At 41.0% G+C, this 24,720-nt stretch overlaps 1 protein-coding gene across 2 annotated transcripts; it reads left to right on the plus strand.

Moving 5' to 3' along the window:
* Window positions 1-1,743: 1,743 nt before the first annotated feature.
* SPTY2D1 (SPT2 chromatin protein domain containing 1) lies at window positions 1,744-20,730 on the plus strand. 2 transcript variants are annotated; one of them, XM_033120733.1, is made up of 6 exons: window positions 1,744-1,870; window positions 11,435-11,549; window positions 12,294-13,850; window positions 15,389-15,557; window positions 17,726-17,803; window positions 18,755-20,730. In XM_033120733.1, exons 3-6 carry the CDS (start codon window positions 12,371-12,373, stop codon window positions 18,846-18,848), a joined length of 1,821 nt encoding a protein of 606 aa, XP_032976624.1. In that variant the 5' UTR covers window positions 1,744-1,870; window positions 11,435-11,549; window positions 12,294-12,370; the 3' UTR covers window positions 18,849-20,730. The 2 variants fall into 2 exon arrangements, with proteins under 2 accessions (XP_032976624.1, XP_032976623.1); XM_033120732.1 differs by lacking the exon at window positions 1,744-1,870 and adding an exon at window positions 2,160-2,378.
* Window positions 20,731-24,720: the final 3,990 nt, after the last annotated feature.

Here is a 24,720-nt window from a genome sequence, read left to right on the forward strand (position 1 = left end):
GAGTTTCCATATAAATCACAATAATGAGGGTGAAATGTTTGTAGAGTTGGCCTCCTGCAAGTGTGAACCACGTAAAATAGGTGGGTATGTATCTGAAAGGAATGTATGGCATAGATGATCTGCCTGCAATGCTGGGTTCCCCAGACGGGAAAGTTGAGAATAGGAAAATTGAGAAATCGGAATCCAGTTCTGCCATCAGACGGACTTAATCTTGGTCTGTTTGTAGTTGGTGGTCTGGTAGCTAAAGCCTGCAGCTGGGGAGAACAATCTTGAGCCACATCCCCCAGCTAATAAGAAACAATGAGTGGACAGCACCATAATTGCGGGAGATAAGCAGGCCCAGGAAAGTTTCTAAAGCCTCGCATGTACCCTCGTTTAAAAAGCTGTGCTGTAGTTAACTTTTCCTCATTATCATAATGAAAAACACTCTCCTAAGTGGAAATGTAAGATGCTAAAGAGACATGCAACCCATGAAGTAGCATGTAGGTACACTGCAATATGGGACCCACTTCAACATACTTTGGGGAGGGAAAAAGGAAAGACGGAACCCCAAGAGCACATAAAACTGCTGTGCCTGTAAGCCTTAGGGAGCCACCTCCATTTGTAAGGGTGAAATTTGGTAGATCAATAATGTAATTAAACAGAGCTAGTTTGCAGTTTGACCCATCCTGACATTCAGCTGTTTACTCCTTGTTTCTCCTTCCACAGATAACTGAAGAACTCTGTTCCCTTTTTCATGGCTACCCATACCTCCTTAATTAACAACATCCTAACCTGAAAAGAGCAGCTTCTTTAATCCTCAGGCGCCAGGAAGTCGGGACGCTGACCACAACTCCCTAGCAGTTTTTCACCACTGACTTTCCGGCTACAGACAATAAGATTTAAGATAATATTGAGGCCGACCTGAGGGCTCAGAAGACCCCAGGAGACGACTTCTCAACTATTAGCCCTGAGGCCTGCTTTCCTTTGTTCTTTCCATTTACCTGCCTATAAAACCCCTTAATCATTTTGGCTGGGGGAATGTGTTTTTTTTTTTTTAGACATGACTCTGCCCTCTCCCTACCTGCCAGCATCTAGAATAAAGGACGCTTTCCTCCTCACCAACCCTTGTCACTCTGGTTTTTGGGCTCTTCGGGAGGCAAGCAGCACCGAACCTGGGTTTGGTAACACATTCCCTTTGGAGTGTGCTCCCTTGGTGCATCAAGCTTTCACCTTAAAAAACCTTTCTCTCTGCAGACTGTGTCGCCCCCTCTCTTGATTTCTGTCCTTAAAGGGGCAAGTGGTTTTTAGTAAATTTACAGCACGACCGTCACCGCCAGCCAGTTTGGGGGCATTTCTATCACTGAAAACATCCCTACTGTCCATTGCAATCCTGGCCTGTTCCCACGCTTAGCCCCAAATCCTCCTAAGGAGTGTATTTTACTGGATCGAGATAACCTTACAGACTACAGATAACCCTTAAGAGGAACCCAGGAGTGGACTCCCAATGAATACATATGCATGTTTTATCAGTGTATCAACTATTTCCAGGCAGGGTCTGTGAGGATTTCTTCAACGCATCCACTGAGCAAAACACGGTTGGCTGACCTACGTGGAGTTTTTAATCTAAATGGGGCAAAGGCAGTAAGGGGGTGCCTCTATACGTGGCACATCTGTGAAGGAGGTGAGCACAGCCATGTGCCAGGTCGTGATGAATGTGCATCCAAGACAGAGGACCAGTCGGTGTCGTTTGCGCCTGCGCGGCTTCGCGAGCGCCTAGAAACCAGTAACTGAAAACTCCTGCGCAAGACCTGTCGGTTCTGCTGTCGGGGCGCCGCCTTCTCGAACCTGAGCGTCCACCCGTGACACCCAGCGAACCCAGGCCTGGAAGGTAACCCCCACCCCCTCGTTTTCCCTACCCACGGCTCATAAGGAGCGCCATCATTATCAGGCCGCGCTCCAGAGCCGCCAGAGAAGTGGCCCTCTGCCTTAGCCACACCCCGTCGTTTACTAGACCACGTCTCCTTGGTCGGTGAAGGGCTTAGTCCCGCCCCTTCGAGATGACGTCAGCAGCCACGTACCACGTTTCTACGTGTCTCGAGCCTAAGAGCGGAAGTTACGCCAGGGACTCGCGAGTGAGCGACAGACCTGAAAGGATATAGGCCGCTTGAGGAAAGGGGGCGGGCAGACGGCATTGGAAGGCGCCGGAAGTGGTCGTGCTGGGGAGGGGTGGGAAAGGGGTTGGCCAGCTTGCTCACTGGGCTGCAGCTGGCCGCCTGGCTAAGGCGTAGTTTCACTCCTTTCCGAGAACCTGGCCCATTCTCTCCGCTTCGGTCAACATGGATTTCAGGGAAATTCTCATGATAGCTTCCAAAGGACAGGGCGTCAACAACGTACCGGTATGTAGCCTCTGGGGCGCCCCTGTAGGAGATCCTAATCTTCCAAGTTCGGAATGTGTATCGGGTGGAACTTCCAGGCATCCGCCTCTCGGCTCCGAGAGAGGAAAGACCTGAACACCTTTATTTTCTTTTTTGGGGGCATGTACTTCTGGGAACTCCGGCGTGAAGAGAGGCGTGAGATGCGAGGCGGGAGCCTTCCGGCGAGTGGGGTTTGCCAGCTCAGTTACTCCCGCGGTTTGGGTGTTTGAGTTGTGTGAGAGCTGGTGAGTGGAGTGGAGTCGTGCCTGGCACACAGTGGAATCGAGTCATTTCTGGCTTCGCCATAAACTTCTGCCCAAACGTTGGGGAGGAAGCATGTATGTTGGGAGGCCAGGGGTTTTAGAAACTTGATGATTTCCTGCTTTTTGGCTGATTTCCTGCCTATTTTCGGGTCGGACATTAGTGATTTCCAGAACAAGCTCTCTTGATTTGTGGCCCCACCCACTCAGCAAACGAGGTGATTAAGTTATCGCCTCCCAAGGATCACCTTTTGTATTGGGAAGAGAAATGGAGTGGATTCCACGAAATTCTTGGCCACCAACAGCATAGGTGAGCTTGTTTCAGCTTCCGTTTCCTTGAGGCCTTCCAGATTCGTCTTTGTTTGAAATCTAGGTCTCATTTGCTCAGTAACGTTGGCCAATTCGCGGTGTAAGACTTTTAAAATCCAAATACTGAAGTGGTGGCAAGTGCCTGGTTTGCGGGGTTGTCGCTGTTTTGCATAAACGAATCATTTCTGGATTCTCAGCCAGTACCCACAGCACAGCTGTAAACCGACGAATTGCATGGTGATACCTGCTGTTTGAGCACTGAGGTGTATTGTAGAACTCAAACAGCTCTCAAAGTCAATTCGACTGGAATTCATTGAGCTGCCGTTTCTTAGTATTTTGTATGTTGCAAAATGTTACTTTTTTTCTTTCCTGTGCTTGTTTTCTGATGCTGGGTCCATTCTATTACCTTTTTGAAAACATTGATTTGAAGATAGTAAAATAACTGGTACATAAAACTGACATCTCCCAGTTTATTATCTGTCTCTCCATCTCCATCGCAAGTACTCTTAATAAAATCATTCTCCTAAACCAGTGAGTCATAAGCTCTGCAGGTTGATGTTCTGGGCTTAAACGTTTGAAACCTTGAACAGAATTACTTCCTGCATCTGTAAATTTCCTAGACAAGTCAATATTAGGTCTGGTAATACTGGATCTTTGCATTAGGTTCATAGTTCATTCAAGATCTTCCTGAATTCAGTGGAGGTTAAAAATAGGTGATAATACTAGCTTTGATGCCCAGGCATATTCTGTGGAAAAATTAGAACCAAGAATCAAGTTAGTTGTTTCTTATTCTAAAAAATGATAACTGCTGAAGAAAAGTAGACATTCCCAGAGCAAAAGCAGATTTCAAAATATGTGTATATTTCACAATATATGCATTATCTATTGATTGGAATAACAAAAATTGGAAGCAGAAAGGAAAACAGGTATATTGCTGAGGTCATTTAAAATTTAATAGATGAACACAGGTATGTATGTTATGAAAGCATGCTTTTCCTTACCCACTCCCCTCCACTCAAAAAGCTAGTAAGCTTAGAAGTTTGATTTAGTTAGTAGCATTATAATCCTTATCTTTTTACATCAGATGAAAATACATTATAAAAGAAACTGTTGAGGAATAGAGCAAGATTAGTTAAATTTATTCCGTGATCTTGCTTTAATTGGATTCATCTAATTATTCTAAGTTATATTCTTCATCAGCTCAAAGTAAAGCCTTTTAGAGTACACCATCAATGCAAATAGTGTATATAAGGCCTAGGAAAAATGCTGTCTTGCGGCAGGATTCCTCTTCCTTTTAAGTCGACTGTGGAAAGAGACACATTCTTACAAAATATATATTGTTAAATTTTAGACACTTGTAAAATATACAGAGTATGCCCACACCCATATTTAATATATATTAACATTTTGCCATATTCATATTTTTTAAAAGGAACAAAGCCTAATTGATAACAGCTGAAGAGTCTCCCAACCCCAGTTTCCTTTTTTTAAATTATGAAATTTAATATATGGTGCACTATAATACAGATTGTTATAAAACAAATATTCTTGTAAACCACCATCCAAGTCAAGAAACAACATTTCAAACCACATACACAGACCCTGCTTGACATAAACTTGATTGATTGACTGATTGATGGTCTGAGAACTATAGAGGATTTGCAGTAATTGACAGCTGTAGCTTGAACCCTCTCTAATGCATGGTTCATTTCTCCCTTTTAGCTGTATTCTCCCCTACCCTCCATTTGGATCCTGTCAGAGCAGACTTTCAGATTTCAGTCTTCAGAATTCTGATGTCAGACCTTTGCTACAGAAAGGAAATACCACTAATGTTGATTAGACTGAAATCAAAGGGAGGCTAAAATCTAAAACACCTGTCTGTATAGCCACTTCAAACTCTTTGCAGGGTTTTATTTTGGAGAGGTGTCTATGAATGATATCTGGCTTGAGAAGCAATGAATATTTATTTTCCTAATGGGACATCTGTCATTTCCACTGTTTGGAGTATTCGTTATTTTTATAATGTTTTAGTTAAAACAGAAAGGATTGCATCATGCCTGGCAATATTAGGCACAGGATCATTTCCCAGTGGAAATCTGAATACAAAATAACAGCTGATCAAGGTGATGTAACCGGTCATTGTCTTTAGCGCTGTTTGTATTTAAAGGAGAAAAGATATTTTTGGTAACCTTGCACTTAGTTCACCTCCTGTAATCGATTATAACTGGATTGCCTTCTTTTAGCAAAAACAAAAGGGTTGTCTTGTTTTGATAGAATAGCAGAGTTTAGAATATGGATTCCTTTAGGTTTCAGGTAGCTGTAATTGATGGCTTGTAGGGCATGAGACAAATTACATGGTCTTTCTCACAGTCAGATTGTGAGAAGCATCCCAGACAAGGTACCGTAACTCTGGTGTGACCCTCAAACCAAAAACTAAAGGAGAAACCTTCATGGGGTACCAGATATATAAGAATTTGGGGTGCTGTAGCCCCTTACAGAAGAATGTAGGTGTGAAAATGGAGCCCTGGGACTTTCACTGGGATGGCGATTTCAGATGTCATCAGGGGCCAGTAAATAACGTAAGTTCTTGAAGTAGTCTCGATGTAGAATAATAGATGCCAAATTCCGTGTATTCAAAAGAAGCCTACCATTTGTTACAGTTATTATATTTCCTTTTAAAGAGCAGCATGGGCCAACAAAAAAGTTTCTTCAGGTAGTCACTTTGAACCCTTGACTTGTAATTGATTATAACTGGATTGCTCCCACTCTTGGATCTGAAAATGACTTTTCCAGTGCTTGGTGCAGCTTTGGATTTCTAGCCTCGAGCAGTACTTCTCAACCAGTGTTTTAGGGAAAGGGTCTTTTAGAAACTACTGCCCCCACAGAGACTCTGTTAGTTCTCTTCCCCACCATTACCTATATAATCTCTTTCTGCAAAATAATAGCAACAACAATTAACAGCTGTAGTGCTTACTCTGTACCAGACACTGTTCTAAGCACTTTATGTATATTAATTACTTTAATCACCATAATGACTATAAGGAAGGTTGTTTTACAGATGAAATTGAGGCCCAGAGAGATGAAGAAACGTGCCCAGAGTCACACAGCTAATTAATGGCAGGGCAGAGAATCTCATCCAGACAGACTGGTTCTGGAGTGCTTGTTCTTGGTCACGACCCGGTGTTGAATGCGGAGAGTATATTGGATGTGGGGTGGAGAGGAAGCTTGTCAATCTATACAGCCTGCACCACGGAACCCATCCAGCTCAGCCCCAGCTCCAGCCTAATGGAGCCTTAGGCAGTAACCTTGTTGGTGTTTTGATGACACTTCTCAGTGTCCAGTAAAGTCTGATGGCACAGAAATTGAAGGGCCAAACCAACAGCATTTGAACCTGGTGGATAGAGAGAGAGTTCCGGCCTGGTAGGGAGACTGCCAGCATGGTTAACAGAAACAGAATCTGAGGGGGAGGGAAGGTAAGATGGAAAGTTCAGTGATGGGCCTGTTTGAGGCAATGGACTGTCCTAGAGGCAGGTGGGAATGAGAGAATGGCACTGAAGGTTGGGGTTAGAGCTGGAGATGAAAGCGTTGGGATCAAATCAGAGGTGAGGCTCACTGTGGTGAGAACACTTTTGGACCTCGGTCAGACCTAGGTTCTAATCCCGACTGCTACAAACTGAGTGACAGCCAGTAAATACACAGTTGTCCTTTTTTGGGCCATTTCTGACATAGAGGTTGGGCGAGAGGCTCTGAAGTAACTCTGATATTACATTTTATAATCAGGTATATTTTTATAAATACTCTCTAATAGTAAATTTTACATTTAACCCAATAGCAAACCTAAATGGAAAGCTTTTTGGTGGTTTTATTTTCACCCTCTTAGCTACCCAGCCAAGCAAAGCCTAATGCAAACCATTGGTTTTCCAGGCCTACATTCATTCCCTGGCTGTGATGTTTTGAGAAGATTTTAGAAATTGTATAGTGATTATTAAAGTTAAGCCTATATTTGACTATTCCTAACTCTTAAATTGTAACCAATAATAGATCTATAATGTATGTAACTATCGGGAAGTTTGTATCCTCTACAATGACAACAGTATGTTATCTCCTGAGTAAAGAATAGCTTTCAAGAAGGGATTGACTGTTGATTCCAACATAACGTACTATTTGCTGAACACATTATTTCCAGACTGAAAGCTTCTTATTTTCTTAATCTGACCGTGCAGTGTAATCTCAATACAAGGAACACATGTGTTTTAAAGTGACTTAATGTCTTCTAGGTCTGTTGGCTTCAGAATTACAAATTTTGGCAAAATCCCTGGTACCGTATTTAAATGGCATAAATTTCACGTTGTGGACTATTTATTGGGGCCCAGCAGAAGGACTGAGTTGGCTTGCCATATTATGAAATGGATACACTTAGGATGAAAGAAACTCTTGTCCAGCTGCTTTTCATGAAGCTGAAACAATGAAGCAGCCTGGTGCCTTGAATAGGATTCAGAATTGGTGGATGCATCTTGATGTGCTGCTGCTGGAGCTAAATGTGACCATCTGATGGAGGGGAGAGTGCCAAATAGTTCTCCTGCCTTGTTAAATAGAATATAATGTAATCCCAGCCCGAAGCTTTCTTAAATACTTTTATTGAGATATAATTCACATACCATAAAACCCACCCCTTTAATGTGTACGGTTCAGTGGTTTGTAGTATATTCACAGAGTTACGCAACCATCACCGTTGTCTGATTGCAGAACATTTTCGTCATCCTCAAAAATACTCCCTTTTAGCAGTCACTCCCCGTTCCCCCTCTGCTCAGCCCTTGGCAACTACTAATCTACTTTCTGTCTCTGGATTTGCCAGTTCTGGACATTTCATATAAATGAACTCATATACCCAGTGTAGCACTACATGGTGATAGGTATCAGAAAATGTGGTAAAATGTAAAGGCCATGGATAAATGATTACATAAATAAATGATTATACAAAATAGATGACATTTTTATTTTGAAAACCCTCGTCGTTAATTTTTACTCGACTCTAATATTAAGTTTGAAAATAGACGCCTTCAAAGGCCAAGAGAATATCTTGTGGAGAATGAATGCTTTGTAAGTTGGTTCCTAACATCCCTGAACTGAGAAATTACAATTATTTCTCTGGTTTAACTAAAATTAAGAGATAATTAGTTTCTTTGACCATTAAATGTTTCAGCAAGGATATCATTTTAATTCTTTGGGAGTAAAAACAATATACGTAGAACTTTAAAAATGACAATTACGTAAGTAAATTTAAATGGTGGTAATGAAATTTTATTCTTTTGTCAGTGTTGACTTTTCTGATAACATAAAGCAGGGTTTTATTTCTTTCTCAAATAAAAACTTTTGAAAGAAAAAAATGAGATACACTATGTGGCTAAGATGGTCAGTTTTATGCTAGCTTTTGGGATTCTTTTCTGAGTGAATCCGAGTTCTTGAACTACCAGCCCCCCCTTGTTTCTTCCTTGTGGTCTGCCTTTCCTGTATTTATGTTTCTTAGTCTGTATTTCCTAAAGCGCAGTACACGTAGCTCTGGCTCTCCTATGATTTTAGGTGATACAAAAATACTTTTTATTCTAATAGTTGTGTTCTTTTAAAAAAGTAGTTATATATTTTGATATAATTTGGAAAAATATAAGTAGCTGTCCAAGCCAGCCATTTCATGGATATAAGTACTTGGGGTAAAGCTGTAATAATAAGTAGTGGTGTTAGGTACTTTCTTAAAATTAGTAAATAATAATACAGGTGGTGTACTAAAAGGGAAAAAAATGGAAGTGGTATGTGAATGACTGAAGCCTGTTGGTAAGTGCTATTAAACTGCCCATTTACGTTGTTTTTCCTTTCGGTGCCTGTATTCAGTCAAGAATAGTTTTTCTACTAGTCATAATCCCATTACTTATCTCTTAAAGGCCCAGGGTAGGAAGAAAGGTGTCTATCCTGAAATCAAGTTGGGAAGTGCTCATTGCTGTAATATCTAGATAACAAACCAATCCTATTTTAACAACACAAACCTGTATATTGGCATTTTTCTGTGGGAAACACTGTGTAAGCTGTGATTTGGAAGGTAATTCTATGGGCTATATAATTGACAGGGACAGGAAAATCTTAAGTCTTAGCACTAAAAATCCATCCTTTCTTTTTACAAATCTACCTGATGGGTGGAGTGAGCGTGTGCACCTCTGCTTATGAATCTGTATATATCTCGTGCAACTTGAATCATACTCACGGTGGCCCTTCCATTCTGCAAATGTGAGCTTCTTGTGGATAAGGTCTATGTTTGAGGTTCTCGTAAACCAGGACAATTGTATATAGTTAGATAAGCCGTATTCCCCTTTCTCCTCAGTGTCCTTTTACCTCTCCTTTAAATAATGGTCCCCAATCCACTGTGGAAAGGGTCTACAGCTAAATTTACAAAGATACGGGTTGTTAAAAAGGATCTCATTGTGACTCAGCCAAGGTAACTGGGAAAGGACTCTGGCTGCTGTCTTGGGTTTTCTCTCAGGGATGTGTGACTTCTCAGCATTGCTATCTTGCAGGCTTTTCAGGTTGGATTAGGGCCTGCTTCCTTGGCCAGCTGCTTCATTGGTAGACTAACTTGGCTAGAAGTTCCAGCCTGTTTAAGATGCCTTGTGTTAGGCAGCCGAATGGTAAGCAATGGATCCTTTGGCTTTCCTCCAGGAAGTTCATACACGTTTTGGGGATCATGGTTTGTTCTGAGACAAACCTAAGTAGCTCAATTTGTTCTGAGTGTTTGTTTTTTTTAACTACCTAGCACAGCAACAGGTTCAGGGATTAAGAATATCATCTGCCTAATAAGACAAAAGAGGGAGGGCACTTTAAAAAATCTTCCTTCTTGGGGGCCGGCCTGGTGACTCAGGCAGTTGGAGCTCCGTGCTCCTAACTCCGAAGGCTGCCAGTTCGATTCCCACATGGGCCAGTGGGCTCTCAACCACAAGGTTGCCAGTTCAATTCCTCGAGTCCCTCAAGGGATGGTGGGCTCTGTCCCCTGCAACTAAGATTGAACACGGCACCTTGAGCTGAGCTGCTGCTGAGCTCCCGGATGGCTCAGTTGGTTGGAGCGCATCCTCTCAACCACAAGGTTGCCGGTTCCACTCCTGCGAGGGATGGTGGGCTGCACCCCCTGCAACTAGCAACGGCAACTGGACCTGGAGCTGAGCTGGGCCCTCCACAACTAAGGCTGAAAGGACAACAACCTGACGCTGAACGGCACCCTCCACAACTAAGATTGAAAGGACAACTTGACTTGGGGAAAAAAAGTCCTGGAAGTACACACTGTTCCCCAATAAAGTCCTGTTCCCCTTCCCCAATAAAATCTTTAAAAAAAAAAAAATCTTACTTCTCAGGGCATAAATTTAATGTACAATAATCCTAGAGATGAATCATCCCAATCTGAGTTATTAGCTCTATAAATCATACTTCCTTAATGATAGATATTTATAAAATGGAAATGTTTTTCCTTTCATACTTCAAATTAACAGTATTCTAATTTTAGTGATTTCCCAATGCAGTTACATAAAAAATGAAGCCCAGAGAAAGACCTTCTGTGCCAGGATAATGGTAACAATGTTCACTCTTTGGGTGATATGTAAACCTGGCTAAAAGAGTTTATGTGGCAAATTATTATTTAATGAACCTAAGAGGTACATTGTTAAAGGTTGCAGAGAATTGGGCCCTTCTTGCTGTTCAGATTTCTTTGAAATGTTTTTTAGCTATGGTTTGCCACCAGCCTTTGCCTGTAGTCAGAGTAAAATCTCAGTGATTCATGTTGTAAGCAAAATAACCTATGTAGCCACGAATCCCTACTAGAAAATCATCTGGAGTAGAGTACTCAGGAAAGAACACAGTTGGGAGTAGTAGTATTTTCTGCTTGTTTGAAAAGTTGGACTTTGAAATGCTTAATTCTGAAGAAGGCTGTTTGTTGTTTTTTTAAGGAGGGCGCAGCTCACAGTGGCCCATGTGGGGATCGAACTGGCAACCTTGGTGTTATTAGCACCACGCAGTAACCAACTGAGCTAATCAGCCACCCCGAAGGCTGGTTTTTAAAATCAGAATTGTAAAACAATCTGTTCTAAGTGGTGGCATTTGGGTTTTTTTTTTTTTTTTTTCCAGTCCCCGGTCCAGGTACCTACCTTTTTGGGGAAATAGCCTGAAAATAGTGTTTCTCTGAATTTTTCATTTATACATTATTTGGGATGTTGCAAAGAAACCACACATAAAAATAGTTATCCATAATCATATTTAGCCTGAAATTTTATGGCTACGCTTTACTGTGGGTTATATGATCTCTTAAGTATTCAGAATAGGTTTTTCAGTCAACATTAAAACCTCCCTTAATCTCTTGGCACAGTGCCTTACAACTAATAGACAGTATGTTTTTAAAGTTGAATTGCTTATAACTTTTACACTTTTTTTTTTTTAAAGAAAAGGTACAGTTTGGCAGTGGGTCCTTCCAAAAAAGACCCCAAAGTTAAGGGTGTCCAATCAGCAGCTGTACAAGCTTTTCTCAGAAGAAAAGAAGAGGAGCTCAGACGAAAAGGTTTGTATCTATAGCCTTACTTTAAAGTCTTCCACGGTGACAGCTAGCTGTAATAATGTAACAGGCTAATGGATTTGTTGCTTGTGTGTCTGAGTCAGCTGTGTTTACATTATGTATGTTCTTATGTTGATCATTAGTATATATGCTATCTTTTAGTCCCTCTTAAGTTAAAAGCTCTTTGGGGATAGTGACCATATCTTCTCATTGACCATAGTAAGGGCCTCAATAAAAACTCCATTCTTTGATCTTGGTGTTGAATCTGCTTTTAATATATTCTGTATTTTTATTATTATTGTTGTTGTTGGTAAGTGTGCTATCTACAAAGTTAAAATAAAGAGGCAATTTTTGAAAACCAGTGAACTTAAAAAGTGGTTTTGCTTCATATAAATGACAGGGAGACTGATTCAGTGAGTCTGAGTATTCATTGATTCATAGTAACAACTGCTAATTGGGTACCAATGTTCCCTTAACTTGATATATTTTTTTTGGTATGGACTATTTTCTATACTTAAAGCTAAAAGCCAAGTCTCTCACTTGCTTACTCATGTAGAAAACCCATATGTGACCCATTCGTTATGTTGACTCAATTGGTACTTGTTCAAATGACTTCCCCATTTGATTCCTAGATGTCTTCAAACTGTATTGTTCCAAAATAAATATAGCTTGTGTTTTGGCTACCTACTGATTTCAGATAAACATATTATCTTGAGACCTTGAAATGTGTTCTGGTTTTGTCAATTTTAGCCTTAGAAGAGAAAAGGAGAAAAGAAGAACTAGTGAAAAAACGAATTGAGCTAAAACATGACAAGAAAGCAAGAGCTATGGCCAAGAGGACAAAGGATAATTTCCACGGTTATGATGGGATTCCTGTTGAGGAAAAGGCGAAGAAGAGACAAGCAACGGAAAGCCATGCTAGTCAGGGAACAGACCAAGAGTACGAGATGGAAGAAGAGGATGAATTCCTAGAATACAATCAAGCAGCGTCAGAGTCAGAGTATGAAGAAGAGCAGGAACCTCCCAAAGTTGAAAGCAAACCAAAGGTCCCCCTTAAAAGTGCCCCACCAGTCATGAACTTCACTGATCTACTCAGGCTGGCTGAGAAAAAGCAGTACGAACCAGTGGAAATCAAAGTAGTGAAGAAAACAGAAGAGCGGCCTATGACTGCTGAAGAACTTAAGGAGCGAGAATTTCTTGAACGAAAGCATAGGAAAAAGAAACCTGAGACAGATGCAAGACTACCTCCAACCAAAAAGGTACCCTTTCAGAAAGAAAGTGTGGGCACAAAACTTAGCAAAGTTTCTGGGGACAAGCATCCTCCTTCCAAGGGTACTCCCCCTCCTCATGCTGAGAAGAAATCCAGACCCAGCACAGCTAATGAGAAACACTTAGGTTTGTTTTCATCTAAATCCATGCCAGGAGAGAGGACCAAAATAGGATCTGGCGGTTGCTCCCAACCCTCGCTTCGTGAGGGCCACGACAGACCTGTTTTCAATGGGGCTAGAAAGACCCACTCGAGTACCTATTCACCAGGTGTCCCAAAGACTTCTGCTAAAGGGACTCAGAAATCTGCTGCTGAGCACAAAGCCAAAAAATCTCCGCATCCTAGCCATTCCAGGTCTGGGTCCACGGTCACCCCACATAACAAGGCTAAGAGTGCAGGTGTCAGGCCGCCAGGTGGCAGCTCCAGCTCAGCCCCTGGGAGGCCCAGCACAGGGACTGCTCAGCCTACAGTTACTTCTGGCCCCGTTTCCAGGCGCCAGAATGGCAGCTCCAGCTCAGGACCTGAGCGATCGGTCAGTGGAATGAAGAGGTCAACTAGTGACTTCAGTCCTTTTGGACGGACAGTCCAGAGTCCTTCTGGACGGACAGTCAGCGGTACAAATGGCCCTGGACGACCTGCAGGCAGCTCAAGTGGCCCTGGGCCTGGGCGACCCATCAGTGGCTCAGGTGGTTCTGGGAGATTGGTGGGCAGCTCTGGCGGCCCTGGGCGGCCGGTGAACAGTCCACATGACCTTCGACGACCAGTGAGTGGCTCAGGACCCCCTGGGAGGTCAATCATTGGCCCTGGTCGGTCAGTAAGTGGCTCAGTTCCAGCTGGACGAACTGTCAGTAATTCCGGTCCTGGAAGACCAGTGAGCAGCTTGGGACCTGGGCGAACAGTTAGTAGTTCAGGCACATCCCTGAAGCCCAAGTGCACTGTTGTCTCAGAAACAATTTCTTCCAAGAATATCATTAGCCGGTCCAGCAATGGACAGATGAATGGAATGAAGCCTCCCTTATCTGGCTACAGATCTGCCCAAGGTAAAATTGCCCTTCACCCTGGAGTATTTATTTGACACTGGGAAATTGGAAAACATCCTTTGTTTTATCTAACCAGTGGCCCTGTAACCCTTCTGTGTGGCTTTCATTGTACTCTTATGTTGATAGAATCCTGATGCTTTGTCCTGTACCTGAGAGTTTCTTTAGTGACCATTGCTTGGAAAAGTCTTTAGAAAGAGAGTTACCTAGAGCCCTCTCTGTTTACCCCTAAAATGTCTCCAAGTTTAATAAACTTAGCTATGTGATTTGGAAGACAGGGTGAGTATATGTGCCTTATAAAGATGAATGAATGAATTCATCTTCACCTTTTCATGAGGACGAGAGAAACGTGTCTTCAAGGACTGCAGGGTATTTGTAAGCTTGAAGCTTTTTGGTGCATTATTTATTCACCAAATATTTAAGTACCACTATGTGCCAGAAACTGTTTCAGACTGCTCTTGTGTTTTTGCTCCTTATAACGGGCGACGTCAAGGCCCTGGCTACTAGTTCTGTAGGAATCTATTGTCCCAAGGTATGGGATTGGTGGCACCTACCAGCTACTAGGTCATAGTTTCTTCATGGTAATAAGCATTTGTTAGAGCACTTATTAGGCACCATAGAGAATATAAAAAGAAACAAAAGATGAGATTCCATGTTTTTAACTTCAGCTAGAGCATTGGTTTTCAACCAAGGACGATTTTGATCCCCAGTGGACATTTGGCAATGCCTAGAGATATTTTTGATTGACACAGCTGGGGACGGGATGGTACTGGCATCTAGTAGATAGTGGCCAGGAATGCTGCTTTTATCCTACAGTGCATGGGACATCTCCTCGCAACAAAGAATTATCTGGGCCAAAATGTCAGTAGTGCTGAAGATGAGAAAGAAACTCTGAGCTAATGAGACAAGCCTTGCATATTAAGAACTTTAGAAGAACAAAAGGAGTATCTGTAATCAAGGATTAGAAAGCAGCTATTTCCAGATATGGGTCTATTGATCAATGCCTCTCTTTTGCAAAAAGTTTAATCATTCTTTTGGTAAAATGACAAAAATAAGCATAATGTAGTGAGTTTTTCCTAAAGTCAAACTGTATTTGGTTTGAACAATTATCCATAATTCTGAGAACCTTTCCTACTTTATTGAAGTTTTTAAAAATTTAATGAAACTGTGATAAGAGATGGTAGGTTGTTATTTTTGGTGTCTTTGTGAAATTAAGTTAGTTATCCTATAGCTATTTGTAGTTTTTTGTTGTTTGGGGTTTGTTTGTTTTTGTTTAGAAATTCTGCCAGTCTTTTAAATCTAGAAGAATGGGGACTATTCCAGACAGCTCTAGTAAGCCCTGGGATAGACAGGAAAATTCTGTTCCTTGTGGATACTGTGAAGTAGCGGGAATGATGTAGTAATGACTCCATGCTGTGCACCTGCTCCCTGGCTGTGGTTTTAGAGAAAAATGAGTTCTCAAAATCTCAGTTTACATAGAACTTTGTTGGTATTATTTTAAGTTTTAATGCTTTTGTAAATAATAGCTTTTTTGTTCTTAGGTCCTCAAAGGCTTTCCTTCCCTAGAGGTTACAAAAGGCAGCGAGAGTATGAAGAGGAGGATGATGAAGAGTATGACTCTGAAATGGAAGATTTTATTGAAGATGAAGGAGAACCTCAGGAAGAAATATCCAAGCACATTCGTGAAATCTTTGGCTATGACCGAAAAAAGTAAGGCTAAAGAAGATTTTGATACATTTTTTTATTTTGAATAATTTATGGTAAGGGGAAAGAAAATAAGCATTAATAAGTAGAGGCATTGAATACAATTCTGTTTTTTTTTTCAAGATTAAGATAAATTTTATTAGCAACAGTAGAAAATGTGTAACATCTACTGTGCCATCTTAACTGTAAAATCCCTTGAATACAATTCTTGATTAGGAATCCTTGCGTGATTGTTTAGATTTACTCCTTCGACACTTAATATTTAAGAATTAATCCAGAATTATTTGTGTAGTTCTTCGTGGGGGCCAAAAAGTATCCATTTTTAAACTTGTCATATTTATAAGATGTGTATTTAATTAGAATGAAGCAGCTTGGTGTAGTAGAAATAGATTGGCTTTGGGCCGGCCCAGTGGCTCAGGTGTTTGGAGCGTCGTGCTCCTAATGCAGAGGTCCCTGGTTCGATTCCCACATGGGCCAGTGAGCTGCGCCCTGTACAGCTAAGATTGTGAACAACGGCTCTCTCTGGAGCTGGGCTGCCATGGGCTACTGTGTGCTGCCACGAGTGGCCAATGGCCCGCGTGAGTGGCCGGCAGCCATCATGAGCGGCCGGCGGCCGGCAGCCTGCGAGAGCTGCTGTGGGCTGCTGTGAGCTGCTGTGAGCGGACAACCGATGACCGGTGACTGACTGCCTCAGCTGCAGGGAGCACAAGGCTCATAATACCAGCATGGGCCAGGGAGCTGTGTCCTACACAACTAGACTGAGAAACAACGGCTTGAACCAGAGTCGGGGGGGGGGGGGGGGAGGCAGAAGAAGGGGAAAGATGAAAAGAAATTATTAAAAAAAAAAAAAAGAAATAGATTGGCTTTGAAATCAGAAAGCCATCCACAGAGCTACAATGTTGAAAGCTGGTCTGATCTGACACCTGCTTTTCTTTCTTTGGCATAAAAAACTTTGCGACTCAAAAGTGTGGTCCCTGGACAGCAGCATTGGCATCACCTGGGAGCTTGTTAGAAACGCAGGCTCTCAGGCCCCACTTCAGATCTACTGAATCCAAATTGGCTTTATAAAGTTCCCAGGTGATTTATGCGCACGTTAAAGTATGAGAAGCGCTGGTCTAGAGGAAAGATCAGGGTTTGAATGGAAGTTCCACTACATACTAGCTGGATAAACATGAGTAAATTATTTTCTACCCCCTTTTTCCACCTCCCCCCACCTCCGGTTCAAGCCGTTGTTTCTCAGTCTAGTTGTGCAGGACACAGCTCCCTGGCCCAGGCTGGTATTATGAGCCTTGCGCTCCCCCGACTGAAGCAGTCGGTCGTTGGCCATTGGTCGGCTGCTCACAGCAGCACATGGCAGCTCACGTCGACCTCCGACTGCTCACCGGCTGCTCACGGCAGCCCTATCTCCAGGGAGAGCCGTTGTTCTCAATCTTAGCTGTAGAGGGTACATCTCACTGGCCCATGTGGGAATCCAACGGGCGATCTCTGCATTAGGAGCACGGCGCTCCAACCACCTGAGCCACCAGGCCAGCCCGAGGAAATTATTTTTAAAATGACATTCGGAAGGATTAAATGAGGAATTGTATATGCAGAACAGAAGGGCTTTATTACAGTGCCTATCAATCAACAAGTGCTCCCTCCTTTGAAGCCATAGATGTGAGAGATCTTTTTAAAAAAGATACTTAGGAGAAGAAAGAACTGGATTAAAAATCAAATGTTGGTCAAGCCATTGACCTATTTGCTTCAGTCTCCTCTGTTCTACAGTCCTTTCCTACCTCATGATGGTCATGAAGTTCAAGTTAAATTTATGCAAAATAATTTTCACATATATATTGTGCTTTCAGGATTTTAATATAATCATGTAAATAGAGATAGAGGTGAGTGAGTTGAGTAAGCATTGTTGGATTGGCACCTTCAACAGCATTAGATTCGGGAATAGTTGCCTTCTGGGGGGAGTAAGGGCTCATTTAATTTGTTTTTACTTCAGAAATCCACTTCTACCCATCCTCTGCCCCCCTAACTCCTTGCCAAGCAAGGAGGAGTAATCCTAAATTTGTGTGTGTGTGATTTAGTTATAAAGGATATTGATTTTAAAAACAGGAAGATGTAGTTCCTTTAGAAAATTGAGTTTTTGTTGTTTTTTTTTTAAAACAACTTGAATTGCCTCTTTTCAGATACACAGATGAAAGTGATTATGCCTTACGTTACATGGAGAGTAGTTGGAAAGAGCAGCAGAAGGAAGAAGCAAAGAGGTAAGCACAAAACTTAGCATATTTGTGTAGACATGTCTTAATTCTTTTTCTGTGTGCTGCTTCAGTTGCACCATTGGGAGCAGTGGCTTTGGGCTACACAGTTCTGAATTCTAAGCCTGCTTCCTTGCTGTGGGGCTTTAGACAGATTTCCTTAGCCTTTCTAAATCTTGTTTTCTCATTTGTAAAGTGAGAATACACTGTGTTTGCTGAATGCGGAATTGTGAGGATTAAGATCTAATGTGGACAAGTTGCCTAGTGCAGTGCCTCACCTGTGTCGGCACACAGTAAATGCTAGAGGCCTCCTCTGGTCCCCTGGTAGCGTGTTCTTTTTCTTCCTCCATCCTAATTCCCTTTCCCCATCAGGTACAGCTCAGTCTTGCTAACCTAAGCCACTGCTGGCCTCAGGGACCTGATGAGAGATGTTCAGTCCCCTCTGCCTGATTCACGTTTGGCTACCTGATAGCAAACTAATGATGATTTCTTGGGTAGGAGTAACAAATAATTATTTTGTTTATAGTACTAACCTAATTCACCTCATTCTCAACTCAGAATATTAAGCCATTTTCTCCTTCTTGTCCTCCCCTCCTATAACCAGATAAAATACAACTAAAGTGTTGGGAATGGACACGCATAGAATTTTATTTTATTTTTAAATAAACATTATTTTTAAATGCTATTGAGATAATTTTTATTTTATTACTTTAATGGGAATGTTAAGGTGTGTTGTTTGTATGTGAGGTCTTTTTTCCACTATAATTTGAGTCGGTGGCAGTGGCTCCTGGTAAAAAAATATTTTACCTGCTAATCTGTTTTCAGTGGTAAATAAAGCCTTGAGTCATTTTGAGTGCATCAATACATTCTATCTGAGCTCTCAGTTGAAATTCCATTCTTGCTTTTTAAAGAAAGTGGTAGTTTCACATGTATTAACACATACCTTTTTTTTTTTGACAGTTTAAGATTAGGTATGCAAGAGGACTTAGAGGAAATGAGACGTGAAGAAGAAGAAATGAAACGCCAAAAGACCAAGAAACTGAAGAGGCGTTAGCTGCTGCTTTTATTTTTGTGAAGTTCTGGAGATACCCCGCTGCAAGGAAGAAGGAGCAGAAGAAGCCCCCTTATCATTTTAGATTTGTTTTTGGGTCCTCGAGGAGAACGAATGCATAATGTATAGTTTGAGCATAAAGTGTTTTCAAATACTTTCCAGGGTGAAATCTGTAAAGCAGATAATATAATGCCCAGTGAGTGCTCTTCTGAGGTTAACCGTTCAAGCTGCCACTCTTGACCCTGATGAGCTGTGCCCTCTCATGTGGGGCTGCTCACCAGGCAGCCCATCTTCTCCTGTCCCTTTGCTATTTTACAGAGGAAAAAAAAAAAGATTGCCTCTTGACTTTCATAATTCTCCCGCTGCGTGAATAGGGCTATGGCCAGCTCCCAAACTTAAAAGTTTTGTCTTTTTATGAGGAATCTGGCCCCTTCGTGAATGTTGTCAGCAATAAAGCGACCTGTTCTAATCTATGTTTGGATTGGGAACTTGAAAATGTAGAGTAGGCTTTATAATTATATGGATGTCATCTCTGTGACTTTGAAGTAAAAAGTAGAATAAATAATATGGTATTCTGCATTATTCATGGATTGGATGCTGAGCATTCTTATTCAGTAATTTAGGTGATTAGACAGTTAACAAAAATTTTCCAAGTTAGTATACAACTTATGTCATTTAGTGTAAGAATATTCTTTTCCAAGTTTTCCTTTCAGATTTATTGTAAAATAGATGTTACTGTGCTGATTTTTATCTAAAAATTCATTTTTATATTGAAGAAAAATACTTATTTTATTCAAACATTAGAGTTGGAAGAGTAATAGTTTAAAAAATAAGCAAGTGACATGTGAGGTTCCCCGGCTCCCCATTCTCCTTCCCCATTATAGAGCTATTTTGGAATCCAAGGTGCCCTTGTACTTCTTGATGTTAATGACTTTGCATTTTTATCTTAAAATTCCTTAGCAATTAATGGCAAAAACCAAAAACTAAATTCATGTGTATCAAGAGCACCACCTTCTCTTTTTGCCCATATTGCACTTTTATTTCAAACTATGCACTGTGAAGAAATTTTTTTTTCCCAGGTAGAAAAGGATGTGCCCTGTAACGGGGGTTTTACTGGTCTGTGGAACTTCTTGCATTCTCACCTTTCTTCAAGTCATACCTGTTGACTTGCTCTCTCTTAAGCCTCAAGTCCAAGCAATTCCAATCAGGCAGACCTGGAGAGAAGCCAAGTTTCCAGGAAAGTCAGCAACAAAATGAGATACGATGCTAGAGAGCATTTGTCCTAGATTCTACACGTGGAGGGTTGGGGACAGTGGGACATAACTCGTAGGCTTGTAGAACAGTTCTACAATAAACACTGTGGCTACCTTAACCCATTGGATGGTGGGGATTAGGAAGTAGGAGAGGGTGTCCTACAAAGAATCCTTCCTCTTCAAAAGGCCCCAAATTTTTGTGTTCTTTTATCCATAAAGCTTTCTTGATTCTTCAAGTTTGGGTAGTACAGATGACCATTCATTAGCCTCCGTTAATGGGATGACCATATGACCCAGTCCCTAAGACTCTTGACTTATTTTGAATTTCAAACCTTGAAAGTGCGAGGATTTAATTTTGAAGTTGTATCCTATTGTGTCATCATCACTAGGAATAATGCCCTTTCCAGGGCTCCACATAGAACTGTTAACGCTGGTGGCAGAAAATCCTATTAACTCTCACCCATCACAAATACCCTCAGTGAAACTGATGTAAGGGTAATGTGATACTCTATGAAATAAAATAGATTTGGAACATTACAGTGGTACCTCGGTTTTCGAACATCTGTGTTGACAAACATTTCGGTTTATGAACACCGTCAATTTTATGGATCTGTGGTATCATTAGATTCATGCTAAATTTGCAGTTTTAGGGGTTGATTTTAAAGTTCTGGAATGGATTAATCCATTTTGCATTACTTTCTATGGGGAAACCGTGCCTCAGTTTTCGAATGTTTCAAAATTCGGTCTTCCGGAACGGATTACGATAGAAAACCGAGGTACCCACTGTATTTCCTTTGCTGTCACTTATGTGCTTTATCCCCCTATTCAAAAGTTTTTTTTTCTTGGATATAGATGTTTCAATATTCATACTCTTTGAAATCTGTAATTACAATCAAGTGCTCATGACAGCTGAAAAGATTTTTGGTGGCTTAAAGTTTCCTAGCACTTTACTCAATGATATTGTGCAGTTATTTGTACAGAAAGGCACTATTGTGCAAGATAAAAATTATAGAACTCAGAAGAGTCAGATTGTGTCCTTATGTCTATCACTTGAGTGTTTCTTTTATAATGTAGAGGGCTGATTTTAGTATTCAGCATCAACATAAAAGGGCACTCATTTAAAAAAAATTTTTTCTAAGTCAATCTTGGCCTTGTTTCCAAATCCTGTCTTCCATTTTGTTCTGCAGTCCCTGACCACTCTTATATAAAGCTCACAAACCTTTGAAGAAACTGGAATAGGCTGTTATTTTATCAAGGTTTACAAATTAAGTGCTTGATTTTTAATGTGTCCTTTGTTTGGATTTTCAGATTTTATTAATTCAATATTTGAAGATGTGCCTTTTATTAGGTAATGTTAATTCACGAATGTAGTAATGTTATTTCACGATTGCAATGTTACATGATCATGGATGTGGCATTCTCTTAACAGATGATGTGAAAGGAAAGTAGTTTTCATAAAACTCACATGGCTCTCATTGCACAGTCCCACTTGCTTTTGATGTTGCTATGTCAAAGCAAGGGGCACTTGTTCTAAGGCCACTTTCAGAACTTGTCTTTGTATTTTCTCTAAACTAAATGCATTTATGTCCATTTGGAGGCCAGGGTATCACATGTCACAGGCAGCCTTACATGTGTGCCGTGAGAAGGTTCAAAGACTGTTAAAAAAGAAAGTCTATGGGAACTTGAAATTGCATTTTTTTAATGTAATCCCCAAGATTTTCTCCAAGAAATAAATTACTGTTTTGTATTTTGTAACTTAAAAGCAGCTATTCGTACATTTCTGAGATATAGCAGGAGACCAAAACATGTTTGGAAAGAGAGTAAATATACGAGGAAAGACTGGTTGGTTTATTTTCAATGTGCTAAATATATTAATATTAGACTACTATTTATTTTGTGAGTGAACGTGATGAAATAAATATTCAGGTGTTTAGTGTATGATTAAGAGTGGGATATAGGTTTCTTTGGAGTTACTAAATCCATCATGTCTTTTACTTAATGGACAAATCAAGTTAAAAAAGCATTTACATACATTAGATTGTTAATCTGGTGCTGTCGACCTGCAAGAGAAACTACTTTTGCATATACAGGTGAAAGTTTTGCAATTTATGTATAAAAGAAATTGTAGGCATTAAAAATATTTTATTGTTATTTTCACTGGTTTGCATTTATTTACTAAAACTCCTTATTTCATCACCCTGAACATTTTTCCAGCTAAGAAACCCCAATAGACTCATCAGACTTCAGAAATGGGTTTGCCTCCTTACACACAAGCCCGTTCGTTCTCCCTTCCACACTCAAGCCTACTTAGCCCCTGCTACTGAACCTCATCTTCTCCTGCCCCCACCAGCTTAGAGAAGATACCAAGTTAGAGCATTTTGGAGATACACTTGGAACTGGTGGGAAGAACTAGGTATACACTTCTCTTACAAGAAAAGCAGGTTCTGGGGCAGCCGGATGGCTCGGTTGGAGTGCGAGCTCTCAACAAGATTGCTGGTTCAATTCCTGCATGGAATGGTGGGCTGCGCCCCCAGCAAGTAAGATTGAAAATGGCAACTGGACTTGGAGCTGAGCTGCGCCCTCCACAACTAAATTGAAGAACAATGACATGGAGCTGATGGGCCCTGGAGAAACAGTTTCCCAATATTCCCCAATAAATTTTTTTTTTTTAAATTAAAAAAGCAGGTTCTGATCCTCTGTAATAAAAGCCTGAGATGACTGAGATGAGGCCTTAGGAATGAATATATATATATATACACACACACATATATACATATATACAGTGCCCAAATAATGTATACACATTTTAAGAAAGGAAAAAACTTAAGACGTGTATTCATCAAATGAATACAAGTCACATTTGACTTCTGCAATTACAAGAGGTGCTCAAAGTGGTTACCATCAGCGTCCAGATACTTCTGATTACAGTGAACTGCTTGAGCAACATTCACCAAAGTGTCCACTTGTATACATTTTTTGGCACCCCTGGTATATATTTATATGGCAGTGGGCACAGCCATGCAGACAGAGGATGTAGGCACTTAAAGGAATGTGTTGAGTTTAGGTCCTAAGAAGTATAAAATGCTAGTAGCCTAGTGAGAGATCATGAAGAAAATTTTGCTTATGGGTTTTGAATTCACTTTTACCCCCATAAAAAAATAAGAAGGGTAATCCATTCAGTGCATAGAGCCACTTACAAATAGTTTAGTAAACATGTACCAAATAGTCATCAACAAAATGTCTATGTAACCAAAAGACCTGCCGGTAAGGGTGCATGTCTGAACAATGGAACTAGGTCACCCATGTCAGACACCTTTGACCCCAAGCAGCCACAGAATGGGAACAGTTCCATACAGTTTATTTTTTATTTTATTTTTTTATTTATTTTTTTTTGCTATCCAGTTGTCCCAGCACGATCATTTCTTACCCACATCTAATCCTGGTTGATTTAGCATGATCTTTTTACCATGAAATTTATCTTCCTTATTTGTGGTAAAAGTGTAATATTCAAGACCCTGTCATTGTATTTATTTGACTTTGCTATTCAGCCAACTCCCCTCATTGAGTGTTCTCAACCAGGAAGAAATCTACTCTAATGTCAGCTAATAATGGTTTTCTCTTTTTAGCTCGATTGCTGCCTTCTGTTTCTGAGGTCCTGTGTTATAAGGATGATGTGATTGCTATATTTGATCTTGGTAAAGCACATTATTTTAAGGACTGATTCTTATCTTACCTTATGGAATTGCTTTGTGACATATTACCCAGTCTTAAGGTTAACAAAGTATCTTAATGATAGAATGTTATCTGTTTAATTACATTGTTAGTTACAATGTTTTAAATACACTGTTAAAACATTGTATCAACATAAAATTTTGGAAGCTATGTTAAAAATTACTTACAGGGGCCGGCCCTGGTGGCTTAGGCGGTTGGAGCTCCGTGCTCCTAACGTCGAAGGCTGCGGGTTCGATTCCCACATGGGCCGGTGGGCTGTCAACCACAAGGTTGCCAGTTCGACTTAGCCTAGACTCCCATAAGGGATCCAGTTTATTTTTAAAGGACTGTATTTACTGTTAGATTTGTCTCTTCCTCCCTCCCTCCCCCTTTAAGGGTCAGAAAGCTCCAAACCACTAGAGGGCTTATTATGAATAACCTAGGGCACAGATACCCAGATTAATTGCATGGCTCTTATACTTAGGTTCCAACCTTGGTCTCATCAACTCAAACGGCATCATATCGAGGACTCAGCGAGCAGCTCGCTTTTGTCTCTACACATGCTGCCTCTATTAGCAGCAGTCACTGCTAAAAGAATCATTAGGCAATTTCTTGGTTCTTCAGGTGAGGGAGACATTTGAGCCAAGGGGCAGCCAAGATCTTGGCTATCCCAGTCTCTTTTGTTTGGCCCTTGGCACATAAAAGCATGTCAAGGAGAAGGCCTGGACCTTAATCTTGACTGCAACCCAGAGCTGTGGGAGTCGGGAAGGCACTTAAGCCTCTCAGCTTCATTTTGCCATTTTGTAAAAAGGCTAGTACCCAACTCAGAAGGTTTATTGCTGAAGATTAAAATAATGTATAATTTAGTATCTAGCACCCAATATAAAAATGAGGTCCTTTCCCCAACCGTG

The sequence above is a fragment of the Rhinolophus ferrumequinum genome, chromosome 11, assembly GCF_004115265.2.
Source record: "Rhinolophus ferrumequinum isolate MPI-CBG mRhiFer1 chromosome 11, mRhiFer1_v1.p, whole genome shotgun sequence".
Lineage (NCBI taxonomy): Eukaryota > Metazoa > Chordata > Mammalia > Chiroptera > Rhinolophidae > Rhinolophus > Rhinolophus ferrumequinum.

Coding starts and splice junctions, on each gene's coding strand:
- SPTY2D1 (XM_033120732.1), top strand. CDS start 2,319: ATGGATTTCAGGGAAATTCTCATGATAGCTTCCAAAGGACAGGGCGTC. Junction 15,558..17,725: donor TTTGGCTATGACCGAAAAAA/GTAAGGCTAAAG, acceptor GCCTCTTTTCAG/ATACACAGATGAAAGTGATT. Junction 17,804..18,754: donor CAGAAGGAAGAAGCAAAGAG/GTAAGCACAAAA, acceptor TTTTTTTGACAG/TTTAAGATTAGGTATGCAAG.